The 25,102-nt window shown below is 49.6% G+C and overlaps 1 protein-coding gene across 4 annotated transcripts in view; it reads left to right on the top strand.

Annotated features, from left to right (window-relative positions):
- Prdm2 (PR/SET domain 2) overlaps positions 1-16,386 on the top strand; it is a 103,127-nt gene extending 86,741 nt beyond the window's left edge. For all 4 annotated transcript variants that reach the window (XM_075946178.1, XM_075946179.1, XM_075946180.1 and 1 more), the window contains 2 exons: positions 11,397-11,543; positions 14,495-16,386. In XM_075946178.1, the coding sequence (XP_075802293.1) occupies positions 11,397-11,520 (124 nt within the window). In that variant the 3' untranslated portion in view covers positions 11,521-11,543; positions 14,495-16,386. The remainder of the gene's footprint in view (positions 1-11,396; positions 11,544-14,494) is intronic.
- The last annotated feature ends 8,716 nt before the right edge of the window (positions 16,387-25,102 follow it).

The following is a 25,102-nucleotide window of genomic DNA, read 5'->3' as shown; positions in this document are numbered from 1 at the left end:
GAAATCTCACATCAACCTTCAGTGTACAGTGCCTTGAAATACCAAATAATAGAAAGGTCCAGGTTGAGGGTAAAGATGACATCTGTGTTGCATAAAATTATAAATAAAAAGCACACAGTGTCCTACAGGAAGAAAATTCTAGGACAGAACTTGGGGTTTGTGAGTGGGTGTGGTTAGGAAGGCAGGAACTGCTGCACGCGGTAGCCTTCCCTTGAGGTTGCGCTTTAGGCACGCGGTAGCCTTGAGGCTGTGCCTCAGGCCTCTGCCTCCCAGCTGCTGCTCACCACTTACCTTCACATTCCCCTTTCCCCTTCAGGATCTCAGGAGCCATCCTGGTACCTTCTCCACTAGACTTGGGCGTTAGTAAACATAGACCACGATAGGGCGGAAGGCCTGCCCTGGCTGGCAGTTGTAGTTCTGCCCCTTCTCCCTCATCCTGCTGCTCCTTTCAGAGGAGGCAGTCAGAGCTATCCTCTGCTTCAGCGGTTGACCGGAGAGCAGGAACCGAGTTCATGCATGTAAAAACAAGTCTGTTACACCATGCCCTTGGCGTTTGACAGTTACCTGTCTGCCTGTCTTGTCTATTGGTTTTTCAGGACAGTTATTCTTAGGTCAGGCGCAGGACTGCCAGCAGACCATGGCCTGCTGTGTATTAACCCCCAGGACGGCTGGTCTAGACTCGTCCCACCTCAGCGAACTGTCTGACATGCACAGTCAGATCTTCCTGTGGTATTGTTTTAAAGATTACTTCAAGAATGTCTTGTGTGTGAGAGTTTTGCCTGTGTTGAGGCATATCACAGGGGTGCATGCGTGTGGGGTGCTCTTCCAACAGTGGTGAGCTGTCGAGCTAACTGAACCAGCGCCCCTCCTCTCCATTTTAATAGAGTGTTAGGGCCTTAAGGGTCTCTATGAGCTTCATTTACTTCTGATTAAGCCTGAGGACTAGAGATGGGGGGTAAGCTCACGTGACTGCATTAAATTACTTAATGCAATTCCAAAAATCAGATTTAATTTTGAGCCATGAGGGTCTTGGAAATACTTGTGTAATTGGAATTGTGCGCACTGTGGTTTCTGCCTCACTCGTGCTGGCTGGATGTCATTTTCAAGCCTCTGATGTAGAGGAAATCCAGGCAGATGTTACAAGAAGCCTAGACATCTTATGGAAGACTTTCGTGTTCAGCTACCAAACCAAAGCAGAGAGCCAGCCAAAGAAGCAGCTTCTTCAGGGGTCCTGTGATAGGGTCTCGGTGAGATGTTGGATGGATGAAACAAGACTGGTGTCATTTGGTAGCCACAGAGTCCGGGACTGTGACATGCAAGTTTATATTATGAGCGGGAATCTATCAGTGTTTAGACAAACGTTTACTGTGTATTTTTGGAGTTGTACTTTAATAATCTATTGAGTCTTAGCATCGATATAAATGTAAATTTTAAATAGGACTCACTTCATAGCATCCTAGACTTTGAGGCACATGTGGTTAGCAACAAGAATGTATGTCGGCTTCCATATGCAGTGCTTAGGGACAGTTTCCATGGAAAGCAGATTGACTAGGTTGTGGGGATGCATTTAAGTATTCCTTATTGGGATGACGTTCTCTAAGCCTCGTTGCTTTAGTTTCTGTTGTTGTAGCATCTTCTTCTCACTCTCTGTCATCAGGCCCAGCCCTCGCCAGCCCAGCTAGGCTGCAGGAGCGTTTTCAGATGGCTTCTGTTTCCATGTGATGACTGGATGTCCTCCCCCTAGCTCCTGCTAATCAGAAAACATCCGTGTAGGCCATCAGATGTCGGGCTGTATTCTGTATCTTGCTGTGGAACCAGAGAGCATTCCTGTGCCCAGGACTTAGAGATGACCGCTGGGATATGCCAGTCCTGTTGAGTTGTGTGACAACTCTTCTGGGCACCTCATAGTGGGACCTGAGGGAAGCAGAGTTCTCATTACAGGTAACCCAGACGGAAAGATGACAGCATTTGAATCCTGTCCCACGTTGGTGTAAGGGGACGTCACAGCTTGCAGTTTGATCTCCAAGCTGTTGTACTGGGCTGCAGTGCGGAGCCACCTGGTTGTTTTGTATTAAATTCACTTCATTTATATAGCTGTGCCTGATACGGCTTGATACCCATGTCACTGTCCAGAACTTGTTTCTGTTTCGGTGGAGTTGGAGGAGCCGGCTGAATTACTACGCTTCCCTTGGTTCTGTCAGTAATGAGCGTTTGCTGGCCAAGCCTGGGTTGCCTGCTCTGTGGAGTGAGGCCTCCACCCATGGACTGTGAATGTTAATGAAGGTGACACAGACTTCTAGGAAGGCAACTTGGTGACTGTTAACACCCACCAAGGTAACAGAACTATCAGGCAACATTTCAGGAACTGACTCCCTGTGAAATGGGTGGGATGCCCTTGAGCAATCTTCCATAGTGATGGTCACTGAGGGACTCCGCGAGGGTGAAAGCTGCTGAAGGTCTTTAACGTGGTTTGTCCTCAGTGGCGTTAGGTTTGAGCCCAGGCGTGGTGGTTGGAGTAACTGTTGTACAGAATGACATCCGGAGCTATGGCTGACACCTGCTTAGGTGAGGGTAGTATTTTGCTGAGTATGATCAGTCTCGTTAATTTCTGCTAAAATAACATTTCTTGACTGTGTGCCAGGGCCCCGAGGAGTTTATGTAAAGTTCTAAGTATACTGAACCGTCAACCTGGGACTTTGAATTAGCTTCCCGAGTGAGTCCCTTCTATCCTAAAAGGAATCTATTTCTCTTCATGTGCTTTCCTCCCAGCTTTCACTCTGCATTCTGCTTTGACCCTCTCTTTTTGGGATAGAGAATTGTTCAGGCTCTTTTACAGATATTTCCTCATCGTCTTTATAGCCCACTGGTGACTGGTAAGTCAGGAGCAGCTTCAAAGTCCAGGACTCTCCTGAAGTCAGAGCCAAGGTAGAACTGAGAATTCCCTGGCTCGTCTGTCTGTCCTTTGCATTTTCCTGAGGAGGAGTAGGAACTTGAATCATTCCTTGGGCTGGCTTGTGCAGCATTCCCCCCCCCCCTTGCCATGCCTCCCCAGCACCCGCCACAGCCTAAGCTCCTATAAAGACTCAATACTTGTGGGATAATGGAAGAAAAAGAACTGGTTAGGGCTGGTTATAGCATGAACTACTCCACTTCCCAAAGATCTCCTGATGAAACTACCGAAGTTTTGGGTTAAAACGTGACTCTTGGAGCTGTTGGAATGATCAGTGAGAGGCAGTGGGTACTTCCCCGAGCGATGTGGTGACAAACCTGGCCGAAGGGTTAATGCCTCACTCAGTGTGCAGTCCCCGAGGGTAAGGGTTTGTGGTGTGAGCTGGGAGGAAGGCTCAGCACAAAGACCTGAGCTCAATTCTTAGACCCTGCAGGGAAACAAGACACAGGTGCAGGACTCAGTGGCCATTCAGTCTAACCTAAGACACAGGTGGATTCCATAGGACTCAGTGGCCGTTCTTTTCTAACCTAACTGACAAGCTCCAGACCAATGAGAATTAACTAAGGATGCCGCTCAAATCTGTCCTCTGGCTTTCACGTGCACCCATGTGTGTTCCCTACGCGTGTACATGCATACAAACCGGAACAGCTGATCAGACTGTGCTGGCAGAACAGCGTAACACCGTTTGTTAATTCAGAGGCACCAGTAAGTTTGGCTTCTTCCTTCACAGTCCACACTGGTACATAGCACAGAACCTGAATTTTTGTTGTTTTTTTTTTAATTTTTAAAACAGTATTTTACATACCAATCCCAGCTCCCTCCTGTCTTCCTGCTCTCCCCATCTTCTTCCCACCCCACCCCCACCCCCATCCACTCCTCAGAGAGGGTGAGGCATCAAAGAGTCAAAGAAATGTCACATCACTTGAGGTAGGGCCAAGCCGCCGCCCCCTCCTGGACTGGCAGCTGAGGCTGAGAAATCTGCATAAGATTGAACTAGGCCCTCTGAATGTGGGTGACAGTTGTGTGGCTTAGGCAATTTGTGGGACCACTAGCAGCGGAACCAGTATTTATTCCTAGTGCATGAACTTGCTCTTTTCACACCTGAATTCTAACAGGCAAGTTTTGGCCTCAGGCAAGCCTCGGGAGTTAAGCTACCCACATGGGCTTGCAGTTTTCTGCTGTGCCCTCCCAACATTGGGATCATCGCCTACCTTAGTCCTGACACTTAGCATCCATGGGCTTCCTTTCCAGTGCTGGCACCCAGAATGCATTGCAGGGGATCCCACTCCTCCTGTGTCTTCCGATTTTCACCCAGAATAAGGAAGGACCTTCTGGTCGACTTCCATATTGGCTGATTTCACAATGCTGTACACACTTGACTGGGCTGTGTTTGGACATGTTTCCAAAGCCTGAATCCACAGTCTAGTGTCCCCCACCTTGGTGATGTCCCCATCACACCTGTGAGTCAGAGCTGCTATAATAAGGCAGCTGACAGGATCAAAGCGTGATGCCGCCGATGAATGAGACAGGTCTCCTCAGTCACTGGATGTCACGTGTCCCCTGTTGCCTAAGGAGTTGAAGCATAGGTGCTGGGACAGTAGGAATGCTCCCAGAAAATATGACCCTTTGCTCTGACACTAGCTGTGGACAGAACGACGCAGTTGAGACTCATTTGCCTTTGGTGTCACTCCAGCGCTCTGTAATCCACGGTTATAGTTGGATGTTTCTGTAAATCCTGAGCCCCAGTGTTTGCTTCCCAGGAGTCATTAATGAAAGTAGCATTGTTCACGAGTACAGGTACAAGATGACTGCTTGCTTATGTCCCAGCACTTGGGAGGCAGAGGGGTTCCCTGGCCAGCTAGCCAAGACTCCTTAGTGACTTCAGGCCAAGGGGAGATCCTGTTTTTAAAAATAATCAAGGTATATAGCACCAGAGAAAGGGCACCTAAGGCTGCATGCACGCTCTCAGGTGCAAATGAGTGCGTGCGTGTGTGCGCACGCACGCGCGCGCGCGCGCACACACGCAATTAAACCCTATGTTCTTTCTCTTGAGGGCCCGAGTAGATTCATCTCCTTAGAGAACTTCTCATGTGTGCAGTGTTTGATCTTTGCTCACGGCTACATCCCATAGTGCCAGTGAGTTAGTTGGCAGATAAATGGGGGAAACAAGTTAGGTCAGTAATGAGCTGTCTGCCATCCTTAGGACTATACTGCTTCAGTCCTTGTTCTTTGGGCCAGGTGCTCACCCTCTCCTAAATGCTGGCACACCCATCTCACAGTTCTTGGTGAATATTAAACTCCAGGGAACAAGTCCCCCTGCATGCCTTTAGCAAGCGCGCATCAGGGAGGACACATGCGGGGCTGGGGTGTGTCATCCTATACCTACTTCCACCTAGCTGCAAACTGTTGGCTCTCCAAGTTGAGTAGCATCTAACTGGGCCAGGCTGTCTGTCCCCAGCCAGGAGGAGACTTTCCGGAAGGTCTCCTCCACCCAGTGAGCTGGTGGAGCAGCCCAGGGTGGGACCGATGACCTGAGGCCACATCATCTCCAGTGTGTGGAGCAGGTTAAACTGTTGAGGTTGGCGCCAGACTGGGTGAGGGCTTCGGGGAAAGGCGCAGAAACCGAAGGCGGGACCTGGCCCCCGTCCCATAGTTTCCTTGCTCTTTGGCAGCTCCTTTCCCATTGACTAATGCCCATGCAATCACATGGTAAGCGTGCCTTTGCAATGACGGTGCCAGCCCTGTGGCTGGGATACTGCCAGCCAGGGACATGGGGCTTCTCCATGGAGGCGGGAGTAGAAAGTCCTGCATGAGCTACTCAGCTCTGTAAGATCCGCCTTGGGCTTGTTCTTGGGATGAACCATCTTCAACACTGGCATCTGACGCCAAGTTCTGGAGTTCCGGAGCCAGCACCGGTGCCACACAAAGCTCATGAGAACCTTTGTACCAACAACAGCAAATCCTGTGAAGGGTTGAGCCTTGCTTTGTCCCTGGTGCTGACCTCATCTTCAACATCGTTGGCTAAGCGCATCTCTAAAAGACAGGTGCTAACGATATCTCGCATATCCAAAGGGCTGTCACCGACAAGTGTTTCCATGTGATGTCTAGGGAAGAGGAACACCACACCGAAGAACACTTCATCTCCACCACTGTGAGGCCTGCATCCTATAGGCTTAGGAGCACATGGTTCTGGTTCAAATCTTGGTTGCTTCCCTGTAAGCTTTGACAGCCGGTGCCTTCACTAAGTGGAACCTCTTCTATCCCCCACCCCCACCCCATAAAACAAGATCATGGCAACCCGGCCTTGCAGGACAGGGGATTGAAGGAACTCCTGCAAGGGACCTAAAATAGCACCCTCCCCCGCCCCCAGTGTGTAGGTCATGGATGTTCTTCCACCACCACCCCTGCTTGAAATACTCATTTTGTAGGTGAGTGTCCTGTGGCTCAGAGAGAGCGAGAGAGGTAGCGTTTGGAGGCCCTCAGAGGCAGAGCTAGGCCTGAGTGTGGGCATAGTTCTTGCAGTTCCCGATCTCTGGACTCCCAGCCCAATAGGCTTTATGTGAATGGGAGGGGCCTACAATGCCAACTGACTGACATTCCTGGAAGTGACTGATGGCTCCTTTGTCCAGTCTGCAGGGGATGTCTGCTTAGTCTCAGGCCTGTCTTCCCTTGCCTACCTGACACTATCCTGTACTGGTTTCCCAGTGAACTGTGCCACGCCAGGTATAGAGTTGGGTAAGACCTCTGAAGTGTGAGGCCCAATGTAGTCTGCATAAGAGGTGAGAGCCAGGGGAAAGCCAGGCAGAAACCCAGCAGATGCCCTCATGCTCCCGCCCAGGTCCCCACCCTGCTCCCATGACCTAGTCTATGCCTACATGTGCTTCCCCCTAGTCCTCTCTTGAAGTCACTGGCCGGCATTTATCTCCGCCAGCTGTGGAATCCCTGTTCCCAAGGTTAACATTGGCCTCTGAGAGATAGCACGTGGTGGGTTTGGGGCTTGCTGTTGTGACACCATAATGGTGGTCACCGTTAACTGTCTGTCCCCAAGGCAGTTTATTCCTTGACCCAGCTCACTCCTGCTGTTCCTACATCCCACTGCACCCTTGGCCCCTGGACCTTTCCTCCTCCATCTCTAGGTGCTGACAAGTTCGAGATGCATGTTCTCATCTGGGTCCTGGATCAGCCACATACCTGACACACTCTGGTGCCTGGTCAGCATTTCCAGTTGAATATGCTCCCAGCTGTCCCGGCTGTCCCTGGCGTCCCCTCCCCATGCAGCAGGATGCACACATCCCACTCTGGAGCTAAGCTAGACTGCATGCCTCTTCATATCCGGGTCCAACCCTGGCATTGCCAGAAGCCATGTCTCCCTCTGCCATGACCTCAGCGTGTCCAAATCTGCCGCTTCTCACAGCTCAGCCTCCAGCAGTCTGAAAAGGCCAGATCTCCATCTCTTCTGCCTGGGTGGCATCAGGTCCCTCGAAACTGGTCTCCCCAGTTCTGTCCCTGGAAACCTACGGTTGTCATGGCACGGACAAGTAAGCTTTCATTTTCCTGGGGCCTACAAGATCCTCCTCTCTGCTCCCCTTTACCTGCCTGTGTTTTAGACACACCTTACTTCAGGTGCACTTGCCGTTCCCCCTGTAAGGACCAAGTGTCTCCGAGATCCCTGTGTGGCAGCTCACACCCAGCTACATCTGAAGCCTTCCTCTTTTACTCTGCGGCCCTCTCCCGCCCTCCACCATCCCTAGGACTCCCCCCTTGGCTTCTTTTCTGTCCGCAGTGATCACTTGATCACTAAGTTCTTAGGAGTCTTGTGTGTTTGTTTGCTTTGCGCGTTATGTATAGCGCACATGAGCCCAGGGAGCCAGGCTCTGACACCCTATGCTTCCAGGCCTCCTGCTGTGCTGGACAGTGGTCTTTGTGTACACCACCAGGTCTGGACAGTGAAGGTGCTGAAGTTGCTGTTCTTTTGCTATGCCACTCAGCAATGTTTATAGTTGAAATTCGCTCAGTGATTTGGTGTCTTTTGCCCATTTTAAGTTTTCTTTTTTTTTAATGATTTATTGATGGAATTGCCTATCTTCTACTTATTTATTTGGGATGGGGTCTCATGTGACTGAAGGTAGCCTCGAACTCCTGTAGCTTAGGATGACCTTGACCCTCTCTGGGCGTCTGGCCTCCCTAGCAGAGTGCTGAGATGACAGCCCTGTACCAGCGCATTGGGTTTTAGGTGGTGCTGGACTCGAACCCATGGCTCCCAGTAAGCTAGGCAAGCACTCTACTGACTGGGCCACACCACTGTTGGAGTTTTATTTTATTTCTGTAGTTTTTGCTGTAGCTTTCCTTCACCTTGGTTTCAGCTTTCCCTTGTGTCTGAGAAAGCACCAGAGAGGAGAAGGTTGGGTGCTGTGACCTCACCTCTTCCCTAGCTCCCAAGGCTCAGTGTTGCTTGAGCACCTGGGCAACCAACCGCTGGGGCTCTGTCACCTCATTGGAGGCACCCTGGACAAACAAGCAGACTGAGTCCCTCAGGGCTCCTGTGGTGCTGTCAGCCCGAGACTTGTCCTTGCTCCTGGCTACTCCTGTGCGCTCGAGCGTCACCTCTCACCGTCTTTGCCCCACCTCTGACCTCACTTCCGCTGCTCCTGTGCAGACCATCTTACCTGGATGTCTTTCACACGGATTCCTGGGCGCTGAGAAGGAACCTGGTCCTTTGGGAGCCTGAGGCCTGAGCCCTAGCATCCAATTCCCTTGGACACGGAGCTGGTCCTTTTTAGGTCCCAGGATGTCTGTAGAGCAGCAGCCCGGATGCTTGGGAGGTTATTTGCATCTATTAGTGGCGCAAGGGGTAGGTGCCCTGAAGAGGTGTCATGACCTGTGTGCCCTTTGGGGGAAAGATCACAGCAGAGCAGGCTGGAGGGAAGGCAGGCTGGAGGGAAGGCATCGTGGCCACGGAAAGCCCTGAGAGGAAGCATTGCAGGAGACCAAGGGAAAGGTGGTCTGTGGTGGTGACAGAGGGAGGACAGTGAATCCCTGACAGCAGCAGAAGAGGGGACAGGAAGACTCCATGGATCTGCCTCTCAGGATGTCAAGAGAGTACTGGTCACTAAGAAAGAGAGATGAGGGGTGTGTCGCAAGTAGAGGTCAGGGCCTGACTTTAAGGAGATTCTCAAATGTTCAGGCAATGCCCCCTCTGCATGGAAATGGTGCCTGATCCTGAGACTCAGGCTACATCCAGGTGTGGTCTGGGCCTGGACACTGGGGTCATCTCTAGGAGGATGTGGATGAGGTCACCTGGGGAGGATGGCGAGGTCAGAGGTGACAGGCGTGGAGTCAGAGCTAAGTTCAGACTTCAGCTTCCCAAGCTTACCCCCGAGTAAATTTTGGTAGCTTCCTACAGCTGGACTCAAGACTCATAAGATCCATAGCTACTGGACCAACTCGCTACAGTGTCGTTCCAGAGACACCGTGGGCATTCAACCTCTCAGGACCAAGGCGTCTATCCTGTAGACAACTCTTACCCAGTCCTCATGGGAGACACCGGAGACGTCGAGGTGGTTACCATTGTCCACCGCAGTCAGGGAATGCAAGGCCTGGGCTCTGCCACCCCAAGAAAGCCCCTGTCCTTGTGTCTTGTGTCCATTTTTTCATCAATGAATATAGAGTCATTTGCTTTTCCTAACTCCTAGGATGGAGGGTCTGGAGAGAAGGAATATGGGGTTCATAGGGGCCATATGAATGTGGCTGAAATTGTCTTCCCTTTAGGACAGATGTACTTGGGGGTAATGACAGAGAGGGCCCTTCCTGTGGGCTGCTGAGAAACACCAGGGTGAATGCCCAGGACTGGGGAGAAAGTGCGCCCCCTTGTGGAAATGGCTGTGGTTGCCGCTGCCTGGGAGGAGAGAGAGGTGGGGCCTGCAGAATTTCAGTGTCTAGGGGCTGGTTTTAAATGTTTGATAGATACTCAAGAAAGAGTGACAACAGAGGTGCCAAAGAGGAGCTGTCAAGGCTTCTTCTCAGAGGGAAGCTGAGCATGCAATGAGATAGTAAGAGAAAGAAAACATTCAGAGTTCTCATTCTAGCCAGGCTGTTAAGCTGACTATGTTGCACAGGCTGACCCCAAACTCATGTGGTTTTCCTGCTCCCATGTGTGGGGTTGCAAGCATGAGCCACCAGGCCTGGCTCATTTGGTCTCTTAAGTCACACTTTACTACAGACATATGTACAGAAACAAGCAGAGTGTGTATTGGGCTTAGCACTGTCTGTTCTCGGCGCCCAACATGCATGGGGTGTCTTAGAGCAAATCCCTTGTGGCTAGGGATGCTACTGTATTAGTCTTTGGCTGCATAGCTCTTGGCTTCCCTGGGCTTTGTGGGATGTTTCATAACTTCCTAGCATCGCCCAGTATATGCAGACTGCAGCGCCCCCTCCCGTTATGACAACCCCAAAATCTCCAGACATTCCCAAAGCCAGACCCTGGCTAAAGAATACTACTGACTCTCACCCCCCTATTTGCCAGCTCCGGGGTGAACCCTACTCTCACCTCCTGCGCCCCCCAGGTACTGCCAGCTTCAAGCAGGAGTAGTAGAGAAGCGCTGGCCCTGCCCACTTCTGCCGTCCGTACCTCATCAATCTCCCCAGTCCCTGCTCACACCGTGTTCTGTGCCCACAGAGACAGCTGACGATCCGCAGGCTCCCTGTGCCTCCGTTTTCCCTTCTGTGAAGTTGAAATAGTAAGGGTCTGACTCAGCATGCTTGGTCTACATGAAATGCCCAGTACCGCCCAGGCACGAAGCGAGCACCCTATAGCCATCCGTTCACTTTGAGACAGTTTCACCATATGCTATATATAAGTCAGGCTAGCCCTAATCTCACCAGCCTCCTGCCTCAGCCTCCTGGGTTGCTGGAGTTACAGGCACACCTAGCCATTCCTGCTATGTTGTGCTAAGCCAACGGGGGGGGGGGGGGGCAGCTAAGATGTGACCTTGGGCTCCTAGTGCTCAGAAGGAAGACAGCGCCTGTATTCTACCGTTCAGTGTGTTGAGTGCTACAACCTGGGGAGACACAAGGGGGGAAGGGTGGGGTGGACTCACAGGAGGCAGGTTTCCCAGAGAAGGCGGGAACCCAACTGAGCACAAGTCAACGAGGAGGAGGAGGAGGAATAATAGGCAGGAAGCAAAAGAAAGCTTTCCTTGAAAAAAAAAGAAAGAAAAAACGAATTCCAATTAGTAGGCTGCCGTATCACACAAAGCTCTGCCATGTTAAGGGGGCCGGGGCTTACGTTTCCATTAGGAAGCCCCATCACCCCGCCCCTGGCATGAAAGGAAGGACCATGGTGCTTGGGCCTGGGAGATACAGGCAGCAGGGACATCTGTGTGCCTTCAGTGATTCCAGAGACCCCAGCTGGTTCCTGATGTGACCCGTGCTGTTCCTTTCCATACAGCTACAGTCTTCGCCTGGCAGCCCGATGCACCTCCTCAGCAGCCCCCTACATCACCAGACAATGCAGAAAGGTCAAGACCTCAGCAGCAGCAACTCAGTTCCAGGGACCCTTCTTCAAAGAGTAGGCACTTTGTCTGCTCTGTGACAGGTAGGAGGCAGAGGCACCCTGGCACCGTCTGGGTTGCTCTTGGGTCTGGGAGTGGGTTCCGAGGTAGGTCTTGGGTGGGCGAGTGGGAGAGATGGCATATCAAGGACCCTCCAGGCTGGCATGGGGCCTTCAGCAGGCATGAGTTTTATGGCTTAGTGTGTAGACCTTGGACCACCAAGGTTCAAACCCCAGCTTGCCATTCATTGACTGTCAATTTCTCCAAGTTTTTAACTTCCATATGTATGCATGGAGACTTGCAGCTTCCAGAGTGGTGGGGGACAAACGCTGTTGAAGTTGCCCCTGGGTGGTATTTTGCTTTGTCATCCCAAACAGACTCGGGTAATAGGATGCTTATTTTAAAATTGTGTAGCACACTCGTTCCAGCCATAAGGTCAGTGGAAATGTGCTTGCCCAAACCAGACTGCTAACACTCACCCGTGGGTGGGAGGTTGCAGCCCGTGTACCCCACTGCGGAAGCTGCGGTCACTGCTAGGCTCTGCAAATGGGGAATCGCTACTGTCAGTTGAGGACCCATTGGTGAGCTCCATTGGAATTCTTTAGTGGAGCCTTCCAAACCCACAGTCACACTCTCTGGATCTCAAAACAAAAACTGTCAAATATAGGAAAGGGACTTGGAGGGAGAGGGGCTTGGATGGGGTGGGTGGGAGATACGGGAGGGTGGGGAATGAAAAGAGCCGTGTGCATTGTACATGTGTGTGCATGTACACATGCGTGTGGAGGCCAAAAAACAACTTTAGGACTGATGGTTGTCATCGGGGTTCTGGTGAGGACCCTCCTTCTGATTGTAGACAGTATCTTCCTTCTTATGATGTCCTCACATGCCGGGGTCCTAATTGTTCCCAAAAGGTCCTGATCTATGGTATAGGTTTGGTTATCCACAGGGCTTTCAGGGAGACGAGATTCAGTGTAGGACACTATCGGTGCAGGAAAGTTTGAAAGTCTATGGCACAGAATCTGAGCTCAGGAAGATACACACGGGTCAACACCCTCCTGTTTCAAGAGGGAAGCTGAGGGTAGAATGTGTATCAGAACTGTGGTCCTCTGACTTCCGCCATGGACAGTGGACTGTAGGTGACTGCCCCAGGGAGGGAGAGCTGCTCACTGCAGGAGAAAAGGCCACTACTCTCTGAAGCCCCACTGTAGTGCTGTATTACTTGTATTTTGATAAATAAATCATGTCTGAAGACCAGAGGCAAAGCTAAAGCCACTAGAGGTCAGGCAGTGGTGACACACACCTTTAATCCCAGGATTTGGGGGACAGAGGCGCTGAATCTTTATGAGTTCAAGACCACCCTGGGTTACACAAGATCAATACAGAAACAAATCCAGGTGGTGGCTCACACCTTTAATCCCAGCACTAAGGGGTGCACAGTTCAGTTATAGAGGATTTGTTTTCTGTTTGAGTAGCTAAAGTCACCTGTCTTGTTGTTTTTTACATTTTTTTTTCTTGATGTCTGCAGCCAGGATTTTCAGGGCCTTTCCCCAATCAAATCCGATCTCTATCAACCTTGAAAGAGTCCATAGCCTTTCACTTTCTAGAGAACAAAAGCATAACCTCTTCCCCAATGTAGCATATTTTTGACTTCCATTTTGAAGTTAAGACATTTTAAAAATAAATAGGTTGGTGTTTGATAGTTTTTCTAACCCAGTGCCCTCAGCTGTTTGCTTGTCAGCATCAACCCCACACCATACAGGATCCAGACTCTCTGTGTGGCTCATCCTTTTATAATATTTTATTTTTTTAAATTTCTTATTATTCATAAACTATTTTCAAGACTGTCTATACCCACTTTCTTTTCTTTTAAGCCTATGTACATTTTTTTGTACACACTGTAACCCATTTAAAGGTGATTTTCCTGCCTGTATCTGCTTAGCTGCGTATCTGTAACCTTTTCTGTTTGCATGAGCAAAATTTAAATTATCACGCATCTTAGCTCATGACAGACTGGTGGCTCCCACCCACAGGCAGCAGCTGGAAGATGCATCTCTTTACCACGGCCCGCACGAGAGGCTGGGAGTACGAAGTTAAATTTGGCTCCTTTTTTGTGTGTTTGGAACCTTTTTTTTTTTTCAGGTCTGGTGTGAAAATACGTGTCCCACATTGGGCACCATTTGTCGAGAGTCTTTCTCTGTCCCACCAGCCAGCTCCCGAATCACAACACAGAGACTTATGAATTATGAAAGCTTAGCCGATAGCTCTTGTGACTTAAATTAACCCATCTCTTTTAATCTATGTGCTGCCACATGGCTCATGGCTGTTACCTCTTCCTGTGTGTCTAACTTGTTCTCCATCCCTTGGTGTCTCCACTTTTCTTCTTCCCAGTGTTCTCTGTGCCTGGAAATTCTGTCTAGCTATTGACCTTTCAGCTTTTATTAAACCAATCAGAGTGACATCTGTTATTTTGTTTGTTTTGTTTTGTTTTTGAGACAGGGTTTCTCTGTGTAACAGTCCTAGCTGTCCTGGAACTTGCTTTGTAGACCAGGCTGGCCTCAAACTCCCTGAGATCCACCTGCCTGTCTCCCAAGTGCTGGGATTAAAGGCGTGTGCTACCACCACCTGGCCAGAGTGACCGTATCTTTACACAGTGTAATCAAATGTGTCACAACAAGGAAGGAAAGAAGGAAGCCAGGGAGGTAGGGCAAGGGCAGACCAATCTAAAGTGGTTAAAAACCAGGATGATGGCTGTCTGGGGGAGATATCCTGAAACGGTGGCTCGGGGTAGATTGGGCGTCATATTCTGCATCTTCATTCATATCTTTCATAGCTCAATATATGCTATGAAAATTTATCAAATGGGGGCTTTTTACCTATATGTCTTTCATACTTTATTAAACTGCTTAATGTAATAATCAGATGGGGAACCATGAACAGCCATGGAAGGCAGTGAGTATGTGGCCACTGTTGTCATTTTCTCTTTGTTTCTCCTCAGCACCTGAAGTGACCTGGAATCAGTGAAGCCAAAGGGACCAGCATTCTGCCCTGCAGAGAGTACTGACCTTCCGAGCTGTGAAAGCAAGAGAGCGAGAGCGAGAGCGAGAGCGAGAGCGAGAGAGAGAGAGAGAGAGAGAGAGAGAGAGAGAGAGAGAGAATGTGTCCACGTGTGTGTGCCGGAACATGCACGTGGTCTTCAAGCCAAGGTCCCAGCCTTGGAAGCAGGAAGGCGGCAGCCGTCACGTCGTCCTCCAGATGATCCTTGGACTTGGCCCAGAACCGCACTCTGTGGTGCAGCCATCCTGCCCGGAGGGGCATCTCCTTCTATGCAATTTTTTAAAGAGTTCCTTCACCCTGCTTTGTGCTTCTTGAGCTGTCTGGCCCTGAGGGGTGGGGAGGGATCCTTTCGGAGGCCAAGTTCCCCTTCATGCCACCCCCCTCCCTCACCGACCTTCTCCTCACACTGTCTCTGGGAATCAATAGCAAATAGCATATAGATCCATCGGGGCTAAGCCTGAACCTTGGCCCTCGCACTCGGAAACCCCCTTTCTCCCTGAGCAGCTGGAGCTGCCTGCTCTCAAGTCTTTTCCTCCTTTGAAGTTCTAGAGTCCACTGCTCTGAAGTCTCTGCAGGGAACCCTAGAGCCCATGTGCCCAGGAGGCAGACTCTGCCCATTTTCAGACCTCATCTCTTGATTAGGAGAAGCAGTGGTTAGGGACTGCGAGGTGGAGGGGTGACTGACTCTCCTGTGCCCGTCTTTGTCTCATTTGGTAGGACCTCCTACGCTGTTAGCAGCTGAACTTTACAAGTTAGCTGCAAAGGGAAGCAAAGAAAAAAATATAAAAAGGGAAATGAAAAAACATGAACAGGTGAAGAAAACAGAGCCAAGCGGGAGTTTATGAATGGGTGATCTTGATCTTCAGATGCCATCAAACCACCTGCTGACCCTCTGCTCTGGTGGACAGGTGGAGTCTGAAACGTGGGACTGAGTTCAGAGTTCAGACCTGGGTCACTGAGGTCCTTGGGGTTTGTGCCTTTGGGGCAGAGGATGCCTGAGACGATTTCGGTGCTGTTTCCTCAGCTCCATTCTGGTCCCACCGTGTCAAAGTGGGAGGACAGAACTTGGGAGAGTTGTCATACGTGAAAGGGGTTTTCTTTTTCAGGGCTACTATGGTTGATCTTACAACTCTGTAAATATGTATGTAGACACTTTTCAAAGCACGTATTTATGGCCCCGACTGTAAATGTTCCATTTTTAAAGTTTTATAACGTGTGTTATTTAATTAATCAGTCGACCGGCTGCAGTAAGGGGACTGACTGGTCCAGGAGAAGGAGTCTCCCTTGAGACCCTCACATGGGCAGAAAGACATCCATCGTTGTCCAGTGGTACAGTTTTCCTGTTTACCCACCCAGCTAAACTCTGCTCTTCCCTCTTTTATTTCTTCTACTGGAATTTTTCCTTTTCCACATCCTGCAGTTAGTCCTTGCAAGCATGGGCTTGTGGCTGTTGCTAACCCCACTGACACAAGATGCCCCCCAGCCGGTCACGCGGACTGGATCTCAGGCTCTCCCGGCAGCCAGGAAAACTCACGAACCCGAAGCCTTGGCAAGCTGCTTTTAGCCAAACTTTGGAAAACTCTGGAAAATGTTGCTGGGCTCATGGGGGATTTTCTCTCTCTCTCTCTGTCTTTCTGCATGTGCAAATTGTGCTGGGTCACCCTTCAACACTTCCCAGGTTGTCAGGAAAATGAGGAGGAAGTTTTGTCAAGAGTGGTGTTTCCTGGTCAGTGGAGGTCTTCCACCGAGGTTCCAGGTCACACCAGAAGACGGTTCTGTATCTGCCCTGTGAAGAGCGTAACAAATAAAGTGCAGAGCGATTGTGAAACACAAGCGTGGGCGCAGTCATTTTCCCTGCTCTGGGCTGGGGAAGCAGGGGTGGGGCAGACTCTGAATTAGGAACAAGAGAAATCAGAGGCTTGTAGAGGCCGCTGGTGGGTGTGTCCTTGTGCTAAGCAAGATTTCTCTGCCTCCAAGTCCCTTATCCTTCTGCTGGACTGTAAGTTCCTGTATCGTGCTAGGACTGGACTGCCTCCTCCTGTGTGTGTGTGTGTGTGTGTGTGTGTGTGTGTGTGTGTGTGTGTGTGTGTGAGAGAGAGAGAGAGAGAGAGAGAGAGAGAGAGAGAGAGAGAGAGAGCTGGAGTTACATATGGTTGTAAACCACCTGTGGGTACTGGGAAATGAACCCAGATCCTCTGCAAGAGCAACTCATGCCCTTAAGTCCTGAACCATCTCACCAGCCCCTCCAATATACCTTTAAGAGTACATTTTAAAAAGTTTTGTTTATTGAGATCTAATTTGTTTTGGATACAATAGACTTACATAAGTTCGCAGATCAATGTTTGGTATTGCGTTAGGAGCAAAGATCTTCACTGATGCCCAAATCTGCCTGAGGATAGGAGAGTCCTATATTTTCACTTGAATACTTTTTAAAAGGCAGAAGTGCTGCGTCAGGGTTCTCCAGAGAAATGGGGCAAATTGGAGGTTTCCATATATGTCAAAGGGAGGTACCACGATCTGCTGTCTGCAAGCTGGGGGTGGTCGAGAAGCTTGCAGAGATGCCATTCAGTCTGAGTCCAAAGGGCCCGAGAACCAGGGGTGCCTATGGGAACTGGGGCAGGAGAGGAGGTGAGCTACATCAGCCCCTCAAGTGTGTGTGGGGGGGTACTATTCCAGTTCCCTTCTGTTGCTGTGTTCGAACACATGTTTCAAAGCAAGTAGGTGGGATAGGGTTTTTTGGCTTGAACTTCTAGGCTACAACCCATTGATGGAAATCGGTGTGGGAACCATGAAGAACTGCTGTGGTGATGTTTTGTTTGTGATTTAACAAAGCTTGTCTGAAGATCAGGGTGCGGAGCTAGCCACTAAGGAGTTAGCCATAAAGGCCAGGCAGTGGTGGCACACACCTTTAATCTCAGCACTTGGGAGGCAGAAGACGAGGGATCTCTGTGAGTTCAAGGCCAGCCTGGGCTACAAGAGATCGAGCCAGTCTAAAAGAGAAACAGAGCCATCATCCTGGGCACTTGGGAGGAGATGAAGCCTAGAGGGGCTGTGGATGAAATCCTGAATGTATGTGTGGTTGACATGAGCACAGCCATGTCAAAGACAACAATGCCTTAGATTCACGGGAATGGCAGGGCCTTTTCCCTGGTCTGAGTAGCCACGTTGACAGTGTATGCAGAAAGTATCAACCACTTCTTCATGGGTGAGTGCAGTCAGACCGCTCCCTACAATGTACCCCCGCCAGGATTGGCTAACCTGCCTTGTCATTCAGCTGCATGCAATAAACACACCGAATCCCCAGCTTCTGGTGCATCTCCAGGCAAGCGTTATCCGTTAAAGCGCCAACAGAAACAGTGCTGGCTCACTTGCAGGATCGTGCTTAGATAGCTTTCTTACACAGTCCAGGAACAATGTGGCCCACAGTAGGTGGGGCCCTCCTATGTCATTTATGAGGATAGCTTGTGCGCATGTCCACAGATTAGCCTCATAAAACCACCGACTCAACGGAGACTCTGTAAAAGCAGAATGTTTATACTAGATCAGGTTGATAGCTCATGCTAAGACAGGCAGAGTTCTTCCTGGTCACTTTTGTTCTATTTAGACATAGATTTGTCTAAATAATATGGACAATGTATTTGCCCATACACTGGACAAGCCCCGCCAGACTGAGGACATCCTCCAAGACTGAAGTGATAATCTCATCTGAAGACCTCATAGATACCTTGAAATCGGGTTCGACCTGATCCCATGTCCACTTCCACCCAGATGTGATGTTAGTCACCACATACAACCTCCTACTCTCTGGAGCAAAGAGAAAGTGAAGGTGAACCCCCTCACGTGAAATTCATACATTCAGCCCCTGACCCTGGATTTCATGCCTAAGTCCACATCAGCTTCACTCTGGGGCCACACAGTTGTGGTGGCAAGGAGAATGCCGGCAGGCTTCATGCCAGGAGACTTCGTGCCAGCTGGCTTCGTGCTGGAGGCTTTGTGCTGGCAGACTTCATGCAGGATAAAGTAGAACAGTTATGGAGATTTGAATGTAACTGGCCCCCATAAGCTCAGAAAGTGGCACTACCAGGAGGTGTGGCTTTGTTGGAGTGGGTGTGGCCTTGTTGGAGGAAGTGTGTCACTGTGGGGGTGGGCTTTGAGGTTTCCTATGCCCAGGATACCGCCCAGTGTGTCAGTCGACTTCCTGTTGGCTGCAAGATGATGTAGGACTCTCAGCTACCTCTCCAGCACCATGTCTGCCTGCACACCACTGTGCTCCCCACCATGGTGATGATGGACTGGATCTCTGAAGCTGTAAGTGAGCCCCCTCAGTGAAATGTCTGCTCTGTTAGAGTTGCCATGGTCATGGTGTCTTTTCACAGCAATAGGAACCCTAATTAAGATGACATTTGACATGATAAAGCTTTAGCCTGTCTTGTTGGTTTTGAGAGCTTGGAGTTGACTGTCAGGGCTTCCTAGATGAGAAGGAGACACAGCAACTCTGGCTGATGCTGATAAGGTCTCAACCAATCTCCATACTGGGCACCAGAAGCAATTTCTCTGTATAGCAATGCTATGTGACAGACTTTTCCCTAGGGACAGATGCAGCACAGTTTACTCATCCTAGAAAGGGAGCCCATGACAGAACAAAATAATGATTATATTTAAACAAACTTGGTGAACTAATGAGTTGTTTTTATATATATTTTATTTATTTATTTATTTTAGGGTGCGTCAAGATCCTTTTTTTTTATTTTATGCAAGTGGGTGTTTTATCTGTGTACATCTGTGTACCACATGAATGCAGAGCCTGGGGAGGCCAGGAGAGGGCAGCAGATCCCTTAAAACTGGAGACACAGATGATTGTGAGTTGCCACGTGGGTGCTGGGATTTGAACCTCAGTACTCTACAAGAGCAGCCAGTGTTCTTAAGCGTTGAGCCATTGCTGTTCCTGATGAACTAATGGGCTTTTAATGAGGCTACTAAGACGAGCATGAATGAGGAGCAAGGATGATACAGGAGCAGCTGCATCTCCGAAAATCCCACCGCAGCGTGAGCAATGGCTCACTTAGCCGCAAGCCCGGGGCTCTTTGCACTGCTTACAGGCAGCTGGACAGGTCTAAGAACTCTACCGGCAACTGTCTCCTCCAAGCAGCAAGGCTTCTCGGGGTCTCTTCCCCAAGAGTTTGCTGTGTCTTTAGAGATGGTGTGTGGACTGGTTTCTATTCAACTTGGCACATGCTAGAGTTATTTGGGAAGAGGGAACCTCAAGTGAGGAAACATTCCCATCAGATTAGTCTGTGAGCAAATCTGTGGGACATTTTCTTGATTGATGTGGGAGGGCTCAGTCCATTGTGGGTGGAGCCACTGACAGGTGCCACCCCTGGGCAGGTGGTCCCGGATGGTATAAAAAGCAGACTGGGCAAGCCATAGGGAGCAAACCAGTAAACTTCAGTTCTTATGTCCAGGTTCCTGTCCCAACTTTCCTGGACGATGGAGTACAAAGCTGTAAGATGAAATAAGCCCTATCCTCCTCAAGTTGCTTTTGGTTGTGGTGGGCTTCTTTAAATCCAAGGTCTATACACAGCTTCTTCTTCATGAATGAGTGCAGTCAGAAACCGCTCCCTACAATGTACCCCTACCAGGACTGGCTAACCTGCCTCTTTGTTCAGTTGCATGCAATAAACACACCAAGTTCCCAGCTTCTTATTGGCTAACTCTTCCATCTTAATTTAACCCCTCTCCATTAATCTGTGCATCACCACAGGTTGTGGCTTACCAGCAAATTTTCAGCACGTCTGTCTCCAGCAGTGGCTCTCCCTGACTCCGCCTCCTTTCTCCCAGCATTCAGGTTAGTTTTCCCCACCTAGCTCTGTTCCTCTATAGCTCTTCTATAGGCTCAAAGCAGTTCCTTTATTAACCAATGGTATTCACAGTATACAGAAGGGAATCCCACATCAAATCTTCCTTCTCTTCCTCCTTTATGACTGTCCCTTACACTCTGACAATCAGCCAGGGAATGTGGGCGGGTTTTCTGAGATGCTTAGGCAGGTGCTAGTATGCCTGGCCAGGTGGCAACTGCCACTCAGCTTCTACAGAAAGAGCTATGAGTGAGAAGTGGCAATCATAGGAAAATTAATTATTTTAAAATAGTTCTTCTTACATTTGTTTATCTTGTGCGTTCGTGCACAAGGGGTTGCTTATCTCCACCATTTGAGCCTTGGGAATTGAACTCAGGTCGTCATGCTTGGCAGCAAACTTCTTACCCACGGATCCATCTCACCCTCCCAACTCAAGGGAATCTGAAACTGAATGTTTCTATTTGCACCCCAGGCAACTTTCTTGTCTCTCCCAGTTGTGGTCTGGCTGCTGTATGTTTATTGGTCTGAGTAGTAATAATTTCCTCTTGTACCTTGCCCTCCTAGCCCAGCCATAGGAGCTGTGTTTCACTAAGATATACAGGGATGGATAAGCGATCTTCTGCCATGGTGTGAGCTAATTCTGTTCCCGCTAATGATTTTTCCTTCAGTAGTCAACATGGCTCTCAGCTTAAATCTCCCTAGGATCCCTCCTACTCCACTTGGCTGGCTGTAGCCTCCTATTTGCAACTGGTCCCAGATGGGATTTTCTAGTCTGTTTTTTGTTTTTCAAGACAGGGTTTCTCTGTGGTTTTGGAGCCTGTCCTGGAACTAGCTCTTGTAGGCCAGGTTGGCCTCAAACTCACAGAGATCTGCCTGCGTCTGCCTTCCGAGTGCTGGGATCAAAGGCATGCGCCACCACCGCCCGGCTGGGATTTTCTAGTCTTTAGCTTCTCTCAAACATCAACTCTATAGGCTCTGTATCCTGTTATCAGATGCAGCCTCTGGCCCTAGTAGTTCCTCTGAGCCACCATAGGATGCCAGGGAGGTCTCTGTGTGTGTCGAGCATGAGACCTCAAAGAAGCCCTGGTTGTGCTGCTGTTAAATGCACAGGAGGAGATGACTGGTTTACAGCTGCCAAGCTGGGTAGAATATCTGGCCCAGTGCTTATCAAGGCTCTGGGCTGGGTCTTGCTGTCCTTGCTTCTGTACATGGCCTCTGTCCTTGGCCTTGCTACTGTATAGACTTTCTGTATGCTCACCTTTGGTCCAAGGGCCAGATGAGGTTGGCTGTATTATAAATGTTGCTGCTTCGCAGGTATTTTGCTATGGTGGAGGGCTGTCCTCCGAGAGCAACGACTGTCATCCTTGTTACAGTTGTGACTTTCACAAGAGACCCCCGAGATTGGGCTTGTTGACTGTTGGCATTACCACAAGAACAAGGGGTATGGGGAGGGTCACTGGTCCCCCATTTGAGATTCTGATCACTCCCTCTTGTACCTTCTAGCTTCCCGTATGTAATTCTGTCCAAAATTGCACATGGCCTTGAGGTCTTGGGAGGTGCTAGTGCGTATAGACCAGAAAGTTGACTGCTTGGTGTGTGTGTGTGGGGGGGGTAGATAAAGGCAGCTCTGGGAAAGTCACCGTTTATGTTGGGTGAGACTTTCAAATACTAACAGCTGCTTTGGGGCCACCCATGCCTCTCGAAGAAACCACTCCCCTATGTTCTGTAAGTAAAGTCAATAAACTCATTCGTGTCCCAAGTTGGACTTCAGTGGGATTGTATTTGGGTTTGCTGTTGGTGCCCCAGAAGTACACATTTGTCTGTATCTTCCCAGAGAAAGAAACAGTTCACAGTTCCCACAGCAGCTGCCAGACAAGATACAGGATGCCCAATGATGGGTGAATTTTAGAAAACCATGAAAAGACTTTGCAATGCAAATATGCCCCTAACATCACACAGGGCACACTTACACTTAACAGCTGTTTATGTGACGTTCCAATGTGCCTGGGCATCCCATGTTTCCCTGTGTAGCAGTCCCGTGCAGAGGTCTAAACGCCCTTCATGTTGTCTCTCTTTTCTGGGTCAGCTTGATTTCTGTAGTTGACTGTGTGTCCTCAACGGTCAGCTGGCCCTCAGCCCAGCCGCTGGGCCGGTTTCTCCTCTGCTCTTAAAAGCAGCTCCTGCCTTGAATGTGAAGGTCACTGGATGTCAAGTGGGGCCCTAGGACTCTTAAAGAGTATTCAAGTGACTCTTGACACCTGCCACTCACATCTCGGGATTGTGGCTGTGCCTCCTGCTTGAGGCGTGGGGTTTAATTTCGGTTTCGAATCGCCATCTGATACAAAGACCTAGGTAGAAGGATGAGAAAGAGGATCTGTTTTGGCAACGGCTGGCAGGATGTTGCAAAATAAAACCATTTGCGGGCAAGACCAGCTGTGAGTTCCCTTCCTGTGCAGGGACACGCTGAGGAGTGGCTTCTATCCAGCTGTTGCTGAGGGTTCCTGAGAGCTGCCATTAGAAGCATCTGCTCTGCGACAACCGAGTGTTATTAAGTACTATAAGAAGGACTGCCGGCCAAGGAGAGGGAAGCAGGGTTGGTGCAGAGAAGACCATCCTGAGACCAGAAGAGTGCGGCCTGCCCACCTGGTCATCTCTCTCTGTGACTTCTCAGGCTTCAGTTATGCCTGCCCTACCTCCTAACGCCCACGTAACCCACCCTAGCACCAAGCCACTGGGGCAATTCTTCTGTCATTACCAAAACACTGCTTCCATTTAAATGAGAAGGTTTGTTATTACTAACTGAAAATAAAATAGAGAAAATATAAAGAAATCTCCAGTCTCCAGGTTTTTCTGGGTATAAACACTAGCAACAACTGTGCCCTCAACTGATGTGTGGGCCTGGGGTGCCATTGTGCCTCCTGTGCCTCTGTTTCCTTATCTGTGTTAGCATGCTGTTGGGAAATTTTTCTTTTAAAAACAAAAGCACTTCGACCCTGGCCTCAGGTACAAACTGTTAGTGGCGATGTATCCTTACTGATTTTTAAACTGTCAGGGCAGGGATGTCCTCAGTTGTTAGAGTGCTTGCCTCGCATGCATGAAGTCGTGGGTTCCAGTCCTAGCAGGGCAGAGATAGACCAGATGCGGTAGTGTGCAACTGTGATTCTAGCCCAGGGAGGTGGAGGCAGGGGAATCGGGCATTCTAGGTCATCCTTGGCTACAAGGCTAGATCAAGGCTAGCCTGAGCTACAGAAGACCCTCAGTGAACTAACTCTTAGACTGCCATTGCCTTTACAGTTTCTTTAGTGATGGGAGATCCTACTACGGGCAGTGTTCAGATTCCTTCTGAGTTTTCAGATGAACTCAGGCAGGACGCTCCTATGTTGTCTTGCTTGGAGCCTGGTGCTCTGGATCCAAGTGGGATGATCATGTTGATGGGAATTCCAGACAAACCTTGCCAAATACGCAGCAGGTCAGGGCCAGCCTTGTGGAACGGAGAAAGGAGGCTTTCATTGGTACTCTACTGTGTGATGGTTTTCCTCTTTTGACTTTTTGTGGGGCTCACCACCCAGCTCCCAAATAAATCACACATGAAGGCTTATTCTCAGTTATGAATGCCTGGCTTTAGCTTGGCTTGTTTCTTGTCAGCTTTTCTTAACTCATTAACCCATCTACCTTTTCTGGCCTCTCTATCACTTCTGTATATCTTAGTTCATTCTTACTCAGTGGCTGACTGTGTGGCTGCCCCTGATGTCCTCCTCTCCTTGTTCTCTTGCTCCTCTTTATTCTCAGAGTTCTCCTCCTGTTTATACTCTCTGCCTGCCAGCCCCGCCTATCCTTGCTCCTGCCTTGCTATTGGCCATTCAGGTCTTTATTAGACCATCAGGTGTTTTGGACAGGCAAAGAATCACAGCTTCAGAGTTAAACAAATGACTGGGGAGGAGTGGCTGGAATCTCAAGCAAGGGTCCAATGACCCACCCCCTGCTTCTAGGATGGGATGTTAAACGGTCCACAGTCCCGCTCCTGGTGGTCTGCTGCAAGAAGGCTCAGCTGAGCTGGTGAAGATGGCGCTTGGGGGGAGGGAAGAAAGAAGTGGTCTTTACTGATTGGAACAAACATGCTGGAACCTGCGCGTATTCCTGTTCTTAGAATTTCTGCCACCAGGCGAAACCCTGCTCTTGCCCCTGCTTCTTCTTCTTGGTACTTTTTCTAAGCTTCCTGTTTCTCCTCACCCTGTCCTGTTACTATGAGGCACGTCAGCTCCTGAGTCTTCAGAAGATGCTTTGCCAGATGGCCCAGCCAATTCCTTCTACCTCAGCATCTGGTGCTTTAGTGCTTTAGTGGGCCGCTTTTACCCTGGACCCTGGAGTCTGTGGGTTGCCAAGTGACAAGCTTCACAGTTCTGCTGGCTGGAATTCCAGCATCAAGGTGATGGCGAGTAGAGTCCTCCTGTGGTTTCTCTTCTTGGCTTGCAGATGACTGCCTAGGTCCCATATCCTTGTATGGTCACCTCTGTGTGTGATCACAATGCGGTTGGTCTTTTCTCATGGATACGCTAGTCCTGTGGGTCAGGGTACACCCATCCATATAGCCTCCTTCAGCCCTACTGACATCCTTAAATGCCTGCTCTCCAAATAGAGTCAAAATTTGCAGGGGGTGCTGCACAGTTTTATGTCAACTTGACACAAGCTAAAGT

This window comes from Microtus pennsylvanicus, chromosome 13 (genome assembly GCF_037038515.1).
Source record: "Microtus pennsylvanicus isolate mMicPen1 chromosome 13, mMicPen1.hap1, whole genome shotgun sequence".
Lineage (NCBI taxonomy): Eukaryota > Metazoa > Chordata > Mammalia > Rodentia > Cricetidae > Microtus > Microtus pennsylvanicus.
This window is presented reverse-complemented; position numbering and strand designations above follow the sequence as displayed.